We start from the raw sequence: 13,669 nt of genomic DNA, 5'->3' as shown, positions 1-13,669 counted from the left end.
GTGATAATATTGATAATCACGATAATTTCGGTCACTATAATCGTGATATGAATTTTTCATACCGTCCCATCCCTAATAATAACCAAACACAGTATTGGCCCTTTCCAAAATGGCTCACTTCATGTGCTCTGGGAAGTGTTTTTTTCTTCTTCTGTGATTTAACCAACCAATTAAAATGTATTAGACCAAACCACCTCTTGTCGAGTAACATTTAGTTGACTATTATGGGGCACCTCTAGTTTGTAGTACTTTTTGTTTGTTCAGAACGCTAAACTGAATCCTTCTCCAAAGCATAATGTGTTGTTGGCAATATCAGCCATTTGAGTGTGCATGGATCTGCACATATCCGGTTACCTTAGAGATGCTCATTTCAGCATATGATTTGGGAAAAAATAATTTTAATTTCAAACAAACATTTATGATGGATAGCAAGTATAGGATGCAGCATATTTCACTGGACATTTTGGAATATTCTAAGATCTATTGTTGTTGTGGGAATGTGCATCACAGTTTCTGTCAAACATTACACAATGGTAGAAAACAAAGGTGACATTGATTGTAAAGTGGGACTCAAATGGCTGACTATCTGCTTGCTTCAAGAAACTAAGCAAAACTCTAGTGTGTTCTGAATGGAGAGTGTTCAAAAAAAAACAGCTGGAAAGTGTGTGTTTGTATTTGCACAAGGAGTTTGAAGTATTTCTGGTATGGCTTAGGCCACATCCACACGAAGCCAGAGCTTTCCCTATCCGATGTTTTTTTTCCCCTCGTTCTAAATTTTTTAAAAAATTTAAAAAATACCCTAGTGTTGTGAAGGTGCCTATAGAGAGAAATGCACACTTCATACGGATTATAAGTTGCCTGTTTCTTTTCGTTTTGAATTGTTTTGTTTAAAAGTAGACGTTCCAAGCTTAGATATATTTCTGAGTTTCTGTTCATTTATGAGACAAGTTCCAGTTCACGTGGGATGCAAGTTATATCGCGTCGGCGCCTCCATGTCCTGATTATAGGCTATTGTCTGCTATATTTGGTTCCTATTTATTAAATCCAGGCAATTGGTTGATGAAACATTGATTAAAATTAAGATATAATTTATACAAAACGAAATTCACTTTAAAGAAAGGCTTTATACAAAACAAAACTTTATGAAGTGCTCAAAATGATGTCTCTCGATATTGCGCATTTTATGATTAGGCTACTCATGCTGTTCACTTTTCATATAATCAACATATATGAAATGGAAAAAATAACATATTATTTAAACATAAATATGAAACTAACTTTCCTTTAATGGCTACAACATGTAGGCCTACAGTACAGAGAAATTTAATGTCGGAGCGAACGCCGTGTTACCGGTGAGCATGAGGTGCGTTTTTTTGAATAATAATCAAATAATTCCCAGCGAACGTCGAATATTATTTTTGCTTGAAATGCCCATCCTTACAAAATACGTAATGTCTTAATCAGACAAAATACAAGCATCATAGCATAAGAAAGAAATATAAATAAATAAAGAAGTAAAATAAAGAAATAAAATAAAAATACATTTAAAGTAGGCCTAAATAATAAAGAAAGAAATAAGAGGCTCAGTAGCTTCTGAAGCATGAACTCAAGCAAGTAGTCGCAGTTGTTGCTGTTAGCCTACTGATTTAGCGTGTCTGACTAGTCGACACGAGGGGTGATGACATCATCGTTTCACGAAATATACGGATTGGCCGTACAGACGAAAACGCAAGGGTGCCGTTTCAGATTTATCCACCCTGGGACCCGGTTTAAAAAAATAGCGGTTTCAGTCTACCAAAACGCCGGATCCGTCAGGACGAAACACCGATCCGATAAAAATTTGTACGTATACAGCAGAGTTTCTGCTAGAAAAAATGGTTCCGGTCAAAGTGACCGGCAAAGGTTTCATTTTACGGACATTTTGATGATATTCCAGTCAAATATCGCCTCTTAATTAGTCAAGTTGAGGAAAACTGGAGGCAGTCTATGTCATTTAAAAAAAAATGACATAATCAGGCCGTATAGAATGCAACATGTTATTATTAGCTTAACTTTCAAATGGATGGAAAAAAACATGAACGTCCGATTGGCGTCAATCAACGCCAATTGTTTTTTATGTTCATCAGTGGTTACAGTCTATATCAAGCAGGGACACGTTTGTGTGTGCATTTTATTTTGTGATTTCACCGGAATAAATAGAGAGTCTCCACAACAGCGATAAATTGAAAAGCGCGTCCGAGTGAAGATTGCGCAACTCTTGCAGCGCGTCGTCCATGCAGCTGATTGCAGCGGACACGAGCGCTCAGCTTGATTTCAAAAACAACAGATTTTAGCGCTAGATCTTATTTAATAGCGAACTAAATGAATGATCTGCTAGTTAACAGGAGATGTTTTATTTATTTGTATTAGGTACATCCGTGCCTCAATGTTTCAAAAAGTGAATGTGTGTGAAACTATTATTAAACCATAGACTATTCAGTTTTAATTAGAGAGAAAAAAAACTGTAGCCTACGAGTGCGCGGATTAGAACCACTGATTAGAACCACTGATCTATAGGCTATAATGAGATGTTCCTGATTCACCATCGTCTGGCCTCTGAAAAAAGCTTTTAAGGCTAGTCTGCCTGGGCCTGGCCATATTTGAAATGTCTCACTCAATCGTTCGTTGTTTAGGTCTATATTACAGCCGTTTTAGGCTTGCGCTTTATTTGAAATGCAGCATGCGATGTTTCATAACTTTCAAATGGTAGAGTCTGTTGATTTATATTTATAACATAGCCAAAGATCGTTGTATTTTTGCTTTATACATTTTTATTCTCAAATTCAGATTGTGTTAGGGGGTGGGATTATTAGCCAATTATAATCTGACAATTTGACCGGAGAGATTTAATTTTGTCGGACATTTCATTTTTTTACCGGCCAATGTCCGGTAATTACCGGACAATGGAAACCCTGGTATACAGCTAAACGCGTCTCCGTGTGGACAGGGCCTTAGAGGCAGCAGAGTCTTGGATTATAAGAGAGAGGAACAGCTGGTGCAGACTGCCAAAGAGAGTGTGTGGAAAATGCCTTTTATTTTTATGAGCCATTAAGTAAATGTCCTTTTATTCCTATGACTTCTCAGCTCTCATGTGACAGACTGCAGCATTTTTGGGAAGCTCAGATGATTCATGTCAGTCGAGTGTCTCTTCCTCATTTGGTTTAAGAGTCTTTGTGCTAATCAATTGAGACTGATACTCTTCATCACTCACCTTGATTCATCATCACTACTGTTGGGGTCTGAAATGTGAGCTCTCAGAACTCTTGAGGCAGAGCAGATTTGTTGTATACAACAGTGTGAAAGGCCTGCAGGCAGGGCGAGAAGAACTTCTCTGTGAATGACGAGAAGGATTCTCATTCTCTTCTCCTGTCACATTATGTTCTGCTGGTCTGTCTCAGGTTCCTTAACATGGTTTATGTGGCTTTCACTGCCATGCAATAGTTTCTTCTATCCCTACAGTTTCAGTGATGTCACATCCTGTTCAAAAGTGGTTCTCCAGTCTTTTTGTAATGGTTTCATTACTGTGAATTTTTCTGTTTTCAGCCTTTCATCAACTTTTCCACTGAGTCAGTTCTTCTCATCTTGGCAGTGTTTTAATGTGTTTTCAGACAGCAGGAATCAATTTCAACCTTTAAACCCGCTGTTCACATGAAATTTGTGAACTGAACTATTGCTATGCATACGTATGTGTACTAGTGTTACTATACCCAATTCTGTTTTGTAACACAATTTTATATTGTTTATGTGTGTAAATATATTATCGTCAGTTGTTGAGTAACCACACCCACATCATTATTAGGGATGCTGTATCAAATCAATTTAATTTCTAGTAGATTTAGAGCTGGAATTACATTATCTAATATGCATAGCCTATCTTTTCATTTCTGGGTAAAATACGTCACTCCAACTTTTCTGTGTACAGCAAACCATTTACTACAGTGACATTCTATAAAAATGGTTAAGCAGCATTAAAGGATCAATTTACCAAAAGAGAAAATTGTTGTCATTTGTTCGCGTTCATGTCGTTCCAAACTTGTGACTTTATTTCTTCTGTGGAAAATAAAACAATATTTTTAAAAATGTTGCTAACTAAATAGATTTGGTGCACATTGACTTTCTCAAAACATCTTTTGTTTCACTGAAGAAAGTCTTAGTTGAAATGATATGAGTAAATCACGAAAATGTATTTAATTTTAAAATTATTGCTTTCACGCCACTTCCTTTTTCCTACTACCCTCACTCCCACATAAACTTTCCTCACACAACTCATTTTTAATTTTCAAATGGTCGCACCTATTATAAAAATTGTAGTCATAAATGCTTTGACATCTGAAAAAATATTTTAAATGAGGTCTTCTGTCTTCCACCGTGTAAGATGTGCAGTCTGTCTCACTCAGTTTCTGTCTCGGTCTCTCTCACAGATCAGGTCGAGATCCAGCCTGGTGACTCCAAACTGACACGTGTGTCTCAACTTCAGTTGCCTGGCTCAAGGGAGCAGCTTGCAGAGAGTTTACCACCATGTCTTAACACCTCGCGCTCCCCTCTGAAAACCCTGTCCCCCTTTCCCTCTCTCTCCCCTCCCTCCCCCTCCTCCTCTTCCTTCCCTGCCCTCCCTGTAGAAGCTTCCCAGTCCTTTGGAAACCACAGTGCCTCCTCTGGAGAAATGAGCCTGCATCATCAGCAGCAGCAGCAAGGGTCCGAGAGGGACCTTCCCTCTGCTGCCTCATCTGTCAGTTTGCCCTCTGTACGGAAGACGCCTAAAAAACGCCGCATCTCGCTGCGCTCACTGTTCCGTCGTCGCTGTGGGGAGCCCAAATCTCGTAAATCACGGGCACTAGCCGCTGGAGTGGATGGCATCGCTAGTGTGGAGAGCGTGCACTCAGAAATGTACCAGCAGCAGGACCACGCCTCTGCACTTCCTGCACCTGGTGTGGCCTCCACCTCATCTTCATCTTCCTCATCCTCAGCCTCCACCTCTGAGCTGCTGGAGTGCCCGTTGTGCCTGCTGCGTCACACCAGAGACCGTTTCCCTGACATCATGACATGCCACCACCGCTCATGTGCCGACTGCCTTCGACAGTATCTACGCATCGAGATATCTGAGAGCAGGGTCAACATCAGCTGCCCAGAGTGCTCGGAGCGCTTCAACCCCCATGACATCCGCATGATACTCAATGAGCGTGCGCTCATGGAGAAGTACGAGGAGTTCATGCTGCGCCGCTGGCTGGTGGCAGACCCTGATTGCCGTTGGTGCCCTGCTCCGGACTGCGGGTAAGTGCGCATTTAGACAAAAAATGCAAAAGTTTGTTTGAAATGGAAATCTTTTTGAACATTATAAATGTCTGTCACTTTTAATCCAGTGTGACCTTGTTTTTAATAGAAGTATTAATTTCTTTCAAAAAATATCTTGCGGACCAAAAACTTTTGAATGTTATACCAAAAACATTCAAAACAACTTTTTTGAATGAGTGTATATGCAGACTTTCTGCAAACAAAAATGTGTAGCATGGACCTGTGACATATCATAACTGTCCAAGCTCAGACATGCATGAAATCAGTGCCAGGTCAAAAAACAAATATAGGTCAACAGCAGTGCTCTTTTAGATACTATTATAGTTTTTATTAATACTTTGCATTTTTGCTTTTATATTTTTCATTTCATTTTTTTTTAAGTGTGCCTATTTATTTTTTAATTTATATTTCAGTATTATTTTTTTGTTCATCAATTTAAACCAAATGAAAATGAGAAATGTTTCCCTGGCAATTGGTTGAAATAAAATAAGTTATTTTTGTTTTTAATGTTACATTCTATTTCAGTTAATGCTTATTTTATTTCAAGTAACTTTTTTTTAGTGGTTTTAGTTTATGACCCTGGTCAAGAATTGAATTTTGGATTAGAAATGCATAAAACATTTTAACACTGTTATACTTGGATATTTCAATTATAATCAATTATTTATCAATACATTACTAGGGGCGTAACGATACATTGTTATATTGAGATATAGCAAATTAAAAATGCAACATGTATAGTTGATGTTAACGGTATTATTCTCGATATCGAGTTAGTTTTATCCAAAGCTCAGTTTACTGTATTTATATTGTACTCACCCTCATGTGGTTTCAAACCTATAAGATTTTAAAGTATTTGCCTCTGAAATGCAACAAACATGCTGCTCTGAAGTCTCTTTTTGCATGCCTAGATGAAGTGAAAATGTGGTTTTCTCAAAATGTCTTATTTCTGAATGAATCTAAAACCGAGGTTATAGTCTTTGGCCCCATGAAAACTTTAAGAACAGCAACATTGACCTGTATTACCCTTCTCCTTTTACTTCATCGTGCATTAAGAACCTAGGTGTTTTCTGGGATCAGAACCTCAAATTTGGAAAACAAATAAATGCGGTGACTGGCTCTTGTTTTTTCCAGCTATGTCTTCTCTCTGAGGTCAAATCCTCTCTCTCTGAGAAAACATTAGAGATTGCTATCCATGCGCTCATTACATCGCGTTTAGATTATTGCAACGCTCTCTACTAAGGCATGCCCGAATATTCTATGGCTCGTCTCAAATTAGTACAGAACCCTGCTGCAAAACGTCTCAAAAGAAAAACGTGAATTCGATCATTTTTCTCCTATCTTAAAATCACTGCATTGGCTACCTGTGCATTTTAGAATTGAGTTTAAAATTCTTCTTTGTTTTTAAATCCTTAAATAATCTGGCACCAAACTTTTTGTCTGAGCTACTCTGTCCACACAATCCCGTACGAAATCTGATGTCTGGTGATAAGAGACTTTTGTCTGTCCCCAGATCACGGTTAAAACACAGAGGAGATAGAGCCTTTGCTTCTGCCGGCCCTAGGCTGTGGAACAGCCTTCCAGTTTACATCAGATCGGCACAGTCTTTAACTGTTTTTAAATCTTCTCTTAAAACCTACTTTTTTTCTTTAGCTTTTAACTCATTGTGAATAGGGATGTGACGGTGAGGATATTTTCCCAACGGTTAATCGACGTGTGACAACACCGGTAATACCGGTATCACAGGCAGGGGCTTTTAAATTGCTAATTTAAAGGCAAACGTAAAATGTGCGCGTTCGCTCGGGCATGCATAATGGTGCGGTCGTGCGGAGCAGTTATTGTGCCCTGAATTGGCGCTAATTTGAAAACGAAACCAATTTTTTTTTATATCGCTTATAAAAAGCTGGTGTTTAAAATAACACTTTTAAATTAACGTCAATTCAATTCAAGTTTGATTGACCTGCGATCTGACCAATTAAAATCCACCATTATTGTCCGACAAAGCAGTCAGGAGAGTTAGTAGATTTTCGTCGGTGGATTTGAACTTGTCTTTAACTGAGGCAGTCTGTCATGACACATTAAAGAGCAACAAAACGGTAGGCATATTTATTGTTTAATTTTCTTTGACTGACCAAATTTGAAAGTTGAGACCTTGTTTCATATTAAATATGACCTGCTCGGTCCTGTCTGTCAGCGCGTTGACAGTGTCCTCTATTTTTCCCTGCTTGAGAACATGGGTTGAATCCGAAATCTCCCCCTAAACCCTCATTCACTAAGTTAGGCCTATTTCCTACGTTAGTCCACTACGTTAATACTGTTCACTTGAAGGAGTAAATGAAAAAGAGTGAGCGAATTCGGACAGCCGTTGAGCCTACATAAGCTGTATCTACAATCGTTAATAAAGTTTGACTACACTCAGCAGTCTCGCATGCGCTTAGAGCTCGTGTGAATTGCAAGTGTAAAATAAAGTTAACGAACAACCTCGATCCATCAGGAAACGGCATAGGTCGCTGAATTTCACTGCGCTTCATAAAGAGTTTTTCTTCTGCGTGAAGAAGCCGTTCGCCGGAGATGTTAAAAGATAGCGGAGTGCATTCATGATTATTAGGCTACCGGTATAATAATCCTCCTGGTGCCGGGTCTGAGTGAGTAATTTACTCTTACCTTTGTTCTTTGATTAACATTAATGCCACTTTAAGACCAGCCGCTTCTGACAGAGACGCGATCTGACATGCGTCCCATTTTCTCACAAATCTCTACGTTCATTTAAGAACTTATTTAAATCATTTAAGATTGCTCTTATGAGGACACTTGACAAAACTGACATTTTGGCATAATTTGTCTGCGTTATGGTTTGCTCAAGCCCGAAAGAGAACTCGATACTGACGCGCGTCTTTTCCGTGGGTCGTGTGTGTAATAGGCAGCACTTAACGGATACTGCGTAATTGTGTTAAATATTTTTAACGCTTTAAACTTTTCTCCTTTTTTTTGCGGTGCCAAGGTGGGCAAGTGATGAAACCGGTGTTGTGACTGAACACCGTGTAAACAGCGACTATCGTAGCAAGCCTAATTGTGAGTTTGTCTTGAATGTGTGGCTGTTGTTGTCTTTTTATCTTGTGCTATGTTCAGCACTTTGGTCAGCCATGTTTGCTGTTTTTAAATGTGCTATATAAATAAATACAAACTTGAAACTTGATAAGATTTTAAAGTGCGAACATCATTTAAATCATATTACATTTGTTTTTTAGTAGCATGATTATTGAAAGTGTTTGATGGTTTATTTTGATATGTACAGTATAGTGCATTAATAGCAGGAGAGGCGGGACATAGCGAGCACCAGGAGAGTGTGTGCGAGAGATCAATACTTCATTAAACGATTATAAATAATGTTGAACATCATGTTGGCTATAATAATGCAATGAGGGAATATTTGTGGATCCTGATAATAAAAAAAACTTAAAAAAAACAACTTTATTTTGGCTTTAAATATCGCGATAAGTATCGTGAGTTCAGTATCGTGATTTGTATTGAATCATAACATGAGTGTATCGTTACACCCCTATAGCCTACATTACATTTTCGATGTATTATGAATCAAGTCATCGCGTCACTGCAGCTGCCTTTAGAAGCCCCATTTGCTAAAGAAACAGTCCGCCTTCACACTGGCAGTTGAAATCAGCTCCGATACGGCTCCGAAACTACCGGAAGTCATTCATTTCCTATGGAGATTAGCAGACCGCATGCGAATGGGTCCGAAACGGGTCCGAACGAGTGCGGTGCGAAGAAAATCGTGTCAGTTGGTCATCCGGATGCGTTTCAAAAATTTAACTCGTGCGAAAGGCTACGGACGGTTCCTATCCGACAATTCCAGCGGAAGTTAGCGTTGCTATGGTACTGATAAACAAACCTGAATCCTTAAGTTTTAATAAAATAAATAATGATTTTATAACGATAAGTTGTCATTTTTTTATTTTCATGATTTTCTAACGTAATTAGGGCGGTTAATACAATTAAAATGTAAGCTATAATTAAATTTATGTAATAATATAATTGTATAATTCTTGTATGTATAATTCTATTTATGTCTCTATAACCCTCATCACAGAGATCATACAGAATTGTACATTCTGACACTGACAGAATCAACCTTTCTAATCTCTCCTCCATTTTTGTTCTATTCGCTTCGGACGCTTTTCAGCGGTGTAGTACGACGTCCGCTGGGGACGTATTGCGTATTACGGAGCTGATTTCAACTGCCAGTGTGAAGGGCGGCGTTAGGACTGCACATGTGCATTGGCTGCTTTAGCCTGAAAAATAAGCTTTTTTTAATGCTTTTTGAACATGTGAAACTACATTTATAATACAGTTGTTGTCGGATTTCATTGGTGATTTCAAATATGAAATTGAATTGTAAGCTTGGTGAACAGCTTTGGAGAATTTGATGCTCCCCAATCAAAGAGATGGGAACTGCACTTGCATGACTGAAATAGCTGCCTGCGAGGCATTTCAAAGATGGCTGCCGAGTGAAATGACTTGCCTGAAAAGGGACTTTGACAGTGCTGCTAACATCCTGTTGCTATAGCAGCATGATGGGAGTTGGGGTTTTCATGACTTTTGGCTGTAGATGGCTGTGATGTTGCTACAGCTGCCTTTGTGTTGCCACAGCTGCCATGTCTGTTTGTTGTGTGTATTTGCTTATTTGTGGTCTGTTTGTTTGGACTTGCGAGTGTAGAGGTCAATTTGTGTGTGTGTGTAAGCATTTATAAACGGCCTCTTACCTAAATTGACTTCAGAAGTGTCTGTATTTTTACATGCACAGTTATAATGAAGCTAAGCTACACCAGGTTTCACATAGTCGAGCTACATTCTTAATCTTTCTGTCAAAGTATGAATGTAAACTACCATTCAAATGTCATTATTATTATTAATTAGAATTTAAAATAGTTTTCTAATTGAATATATTTTAAAATGTAATTCTTCTCAAGCAGCCATTACTCCAGTCTTCAGTGTCACATGATCCTTCATAAATATGCTCACAAAACATTTCTTATCAATGTTGAAAACGGTTATTGAAACCGTGATGATCTTTTTTTTTTTACCTTATTTAGAAAGTTCAAAATAAGTGTTAACCCCAACATTTTGAAGAGTAGTGTAAATGTTCTTATTAAATGCCCCAGAAACTTTACATTACATTTACATTTATTCATTTAGCTGACGCTTTTATCCAAAGCGACTTACAATTGCTATATGTCAGAGGTCGCACGCCTCTGGAGCAACTAGGGGTTAAGTGTCTTGCTCAGGGACACATTGGTGTCTCACAGTGGATTCAAACCCAGGTCTCTCACACCAAAGGCATGTGTCTTATCCACTGCGCCATCACCACCCCAGTGGTGGCCACCCCCATTTACAATGAACGCTGTGATATTGGGCAGGGATTCAGCTTTTCTCTTTTTGATCGGCTTGGACTCTGAGCCAGATCTGTCTGGGACGTCATCTTGAAGTTAACAAGCCAAAGGCACAGTATTGTGTTGTGATCAGCGCTTTTGAAGGCCTGACACTGGTGACACTGTCACTTTGAATGGAGTCTTTATCAGGCCAGTGGAGACCCTGGCAGCATATCTTGTCATGCTAAGCATTTAGATCTGCATCCAGCTGTGCCCTGTGTTTGAATAACACAACATTTTGAGCTGCCTTTTTCTCTTGTCCTTTTTGATAATCGTTTACCCTTGTTTATTTTCTCAGTAGGTACTATTAAACCTGTAATTTTAGAGCAGAGGTCTTCAACCCTGTTGCTGGCTACCCACTGTCCTGCAACGTTTATTTCCAGCCCTAATTAAACACACCTGAAGCTGCTAATCAAGCTCTTCAGGATCACTTGAAAATACAGAGGCAGGTGTGCAGGTTGGAAAAACTTTGCAGGACTGTGGGTCCCCAGGAGCAGGAATGAAGACCTCTGCTTTAGAGCAGTGGTTCTCAAACCTGTCCGAGGGACCCCTCACCACTGCATATTTTGTATGTCTCCCTCATCAGACACACCTAATTCAAGTCTTGCAGTCTGTACTAATGAGCTGATAAGTTGAATCAGGTGTGTTAGGTGGGGGAGACATGCAAAATGTGCTGTGGCGTGGGGGCCCTAGGACAGGTTTAAGAACCACTACTTTAGAGGATGTCTGTTGTGTTTGGCAAAGAGCTCTTCCCAGTTAGATAAATTAGGTACTTTTTCTAGGTATTTTTTTTAAATGTGCCAAAGCACCAGCAAGAATGTAGGAAACAAGAACTAGTCAATGTGTCATGGCAGGTTGCAGTTATATAGTGTGGTATGCTTTGAGGGGTGATCAGAGAGAGATTTTCCAGTGATACGGTTCCGGTGCAGTTTCCTGGACGTCGTACGTTATTGATCTGTTCTGCGTATTTCCGCTTCAGAAAAGAGGGTTCCTGGCCAGAACATTGCTCTTTATATCTAAATATATAAAACTGTGCTTGCAAGAGAGACCCTGTGCGTGAGAGAACAAGTGAATCAACAATAAGCTGCCGATAAACTAGAATCACTCCCGCTACTGTGAACAGCAAAACAGAAATGCTGCACTGCTTGCTGAAACACTGGAAGGCACACTGTTTGATTTTAGACTCCTTATAGTCATTTAAACAACACGTAGCAGCATTACTGTAAGTCACTGTTTGTTCCTCAAGTCTGTGGAAATATGCGGCCAGTTCGCAATGGGCTCGATTTTACCTGGCCGAGAACAGGCTCTGGCTCAAGAACGCAAACTATTCTGGTGGAAAAGAGCTACAAGAGAACTCCGGTGACCCCCAGGTTATAAAACATTGCATTAGATAACAGTATTAAAGCAAGCGACCTTTATATTGAATTAAAGGGATGTTGAAAGCTTTAAGCAAACTTTTTGCAAAAAGTAATTTTATTTTTAAAAAATAAAACTATATAGGGTAAGTGTCCCCATTGAGCCCATGTACCCTTTAAGCCCACTTTCAACTTGAAGTCAAATAAAAAAAAGAGTAAATCATTTTATGCTGCCCATTATTTTAATCAATCCAGTGTGTTTTTACTTCCCTGGCATTTTTTATTGTATACCAATCACATCTGGCAATGTTGAGTTAGCCCCACCCATGTGCATGCTGTCTCGGGGGACCTAACACAAAGTCACCCCAAAACTTTGGTGTTTCGGGTAGGGGTGTGCCATATCATACCATCCACGATAATACCGGTATACATTTTTACATGATAAAAACGTGTCATATCGCGATATCAATGATATACCGACGCGATGACGTATGGCGCATTTACGTTCCCTAGCAAGCACAACAACAACAACACCTGTCTGAGCGCGAGAGCAGCCTGTCAGCCTCCGATGACGATTTAGCAATTTCACAAACAGCTTGAGTGTTCAGCGGGGCTGCCGACGCGCGTCTTCTCTCTCACGCGTTTAGGAGTCGGGACATGACTGAATGGTCTCTTGCACAATCGGGCCATCAGGGCACCGTAACTAAAGTTTATAATTTTCAAGTCTTCTTAATTCTTATCAGTTTAAACATTCAAACGGTTTTAAACTATCCAGTAAGCTACTCGCGCACTCTCTGAGAGAGCTGCACTGCGTGCATACATAGAGTACAGCTCGCGAGAAACTAAAGTTATTTTTCGCGGATTATATCGCTTTAATGGGGGGAAAACACAAAATTGTGTCAAACTTCCGGTCTTGGTAAGTATACTCATAAACACAGTCGGTTATGTATAAAACGCATGTGACAGTGTGACAGACAATATAATGAAAACAGCAATGGATCCGTGCACTAGCTGTAAAAGTGACAGCAGCCATAGGCCATGCGTCTGTCATTAATGTTGTCGTCAAAACAACAAAAGATAGCTTTAATTGTAATGAATGAGAATTAATAGCCTATGTATTTAATTTAATCAGGAAACAGAACTAAAAGACTATGCGTTATTTTACATTTGATTACTTTATTATGTTTCTGTAGTATTTCTGAATACTGATGTTAGACCTACACACATTTAACATTTAATTCAAAGATTGAAATCAAGCTTCCTTGTGTTGTGTAAACTCTTAAGATTTAGGCGAGATAAACATAAGAAAATTTTCAACAACAACAAAAAAAATGTTTATATCGTCATAAATATCATTATCGCAAATATTCTTGAAATATCGTGATAGAATTTTTTGAGGCTATATCGCCCACCCCTAGTTTCGGGACCGTTCAGAAATCAATACATTTCTGCAATTTTCAGCCATTTATTTGGTAACTACATTGATATTATGGCAAATAAGAGATAAATGTGTTGTTTTTTGTGCATGAACAAATAGTA

General features: G+C 39.0%; 1 protein-coding gene across 2 annotated transcripts in view; it reads left to right on the top strand.

The window, feature by feature from the left end:
* rnf19a (ring finger protein 19A, RBR E3 ubiquitin protein ligase) overlaps positions 1-13,669 on the top strand; it is a 55,608-nt gene that overhangs the window by 21,910 nt on the left and 20,029 nt on the right. For both annotated transcript variants that reach the window (XM_077196561.1, XM_077196560.1), the window contains exon 2: positions 4,461-5,310. In XM_077196561.1, the coding sequence (XP_077052676.1) occupies positions 4,461-5,310 (850 nt within the window). The remainder of the gene's footprint in view (positions 1-4,460; positions 5,311-13,669) is intronic.

This window comes from Siphateles boraxobius, unplaced genomic scaffold (genome assembly GCF_051911475.1).
Source record: "Siphateles boraxobius isolate OS27281-9 unplaced genomic scaffold, OSU_SipBor_1 35, whole genome shotgun sequence".
NCBI lineage: Eukaryota > Metazoa > Chordata > Actinopteri > Cypriniformes > Leuciscidae > Siphateles > Siphateles boraxobius.
The sequence above is the reverse complement of the archived record's forward strand: the minus strand, read 5'-3'. Positions and strand labels throughout refer to the sequence as shown.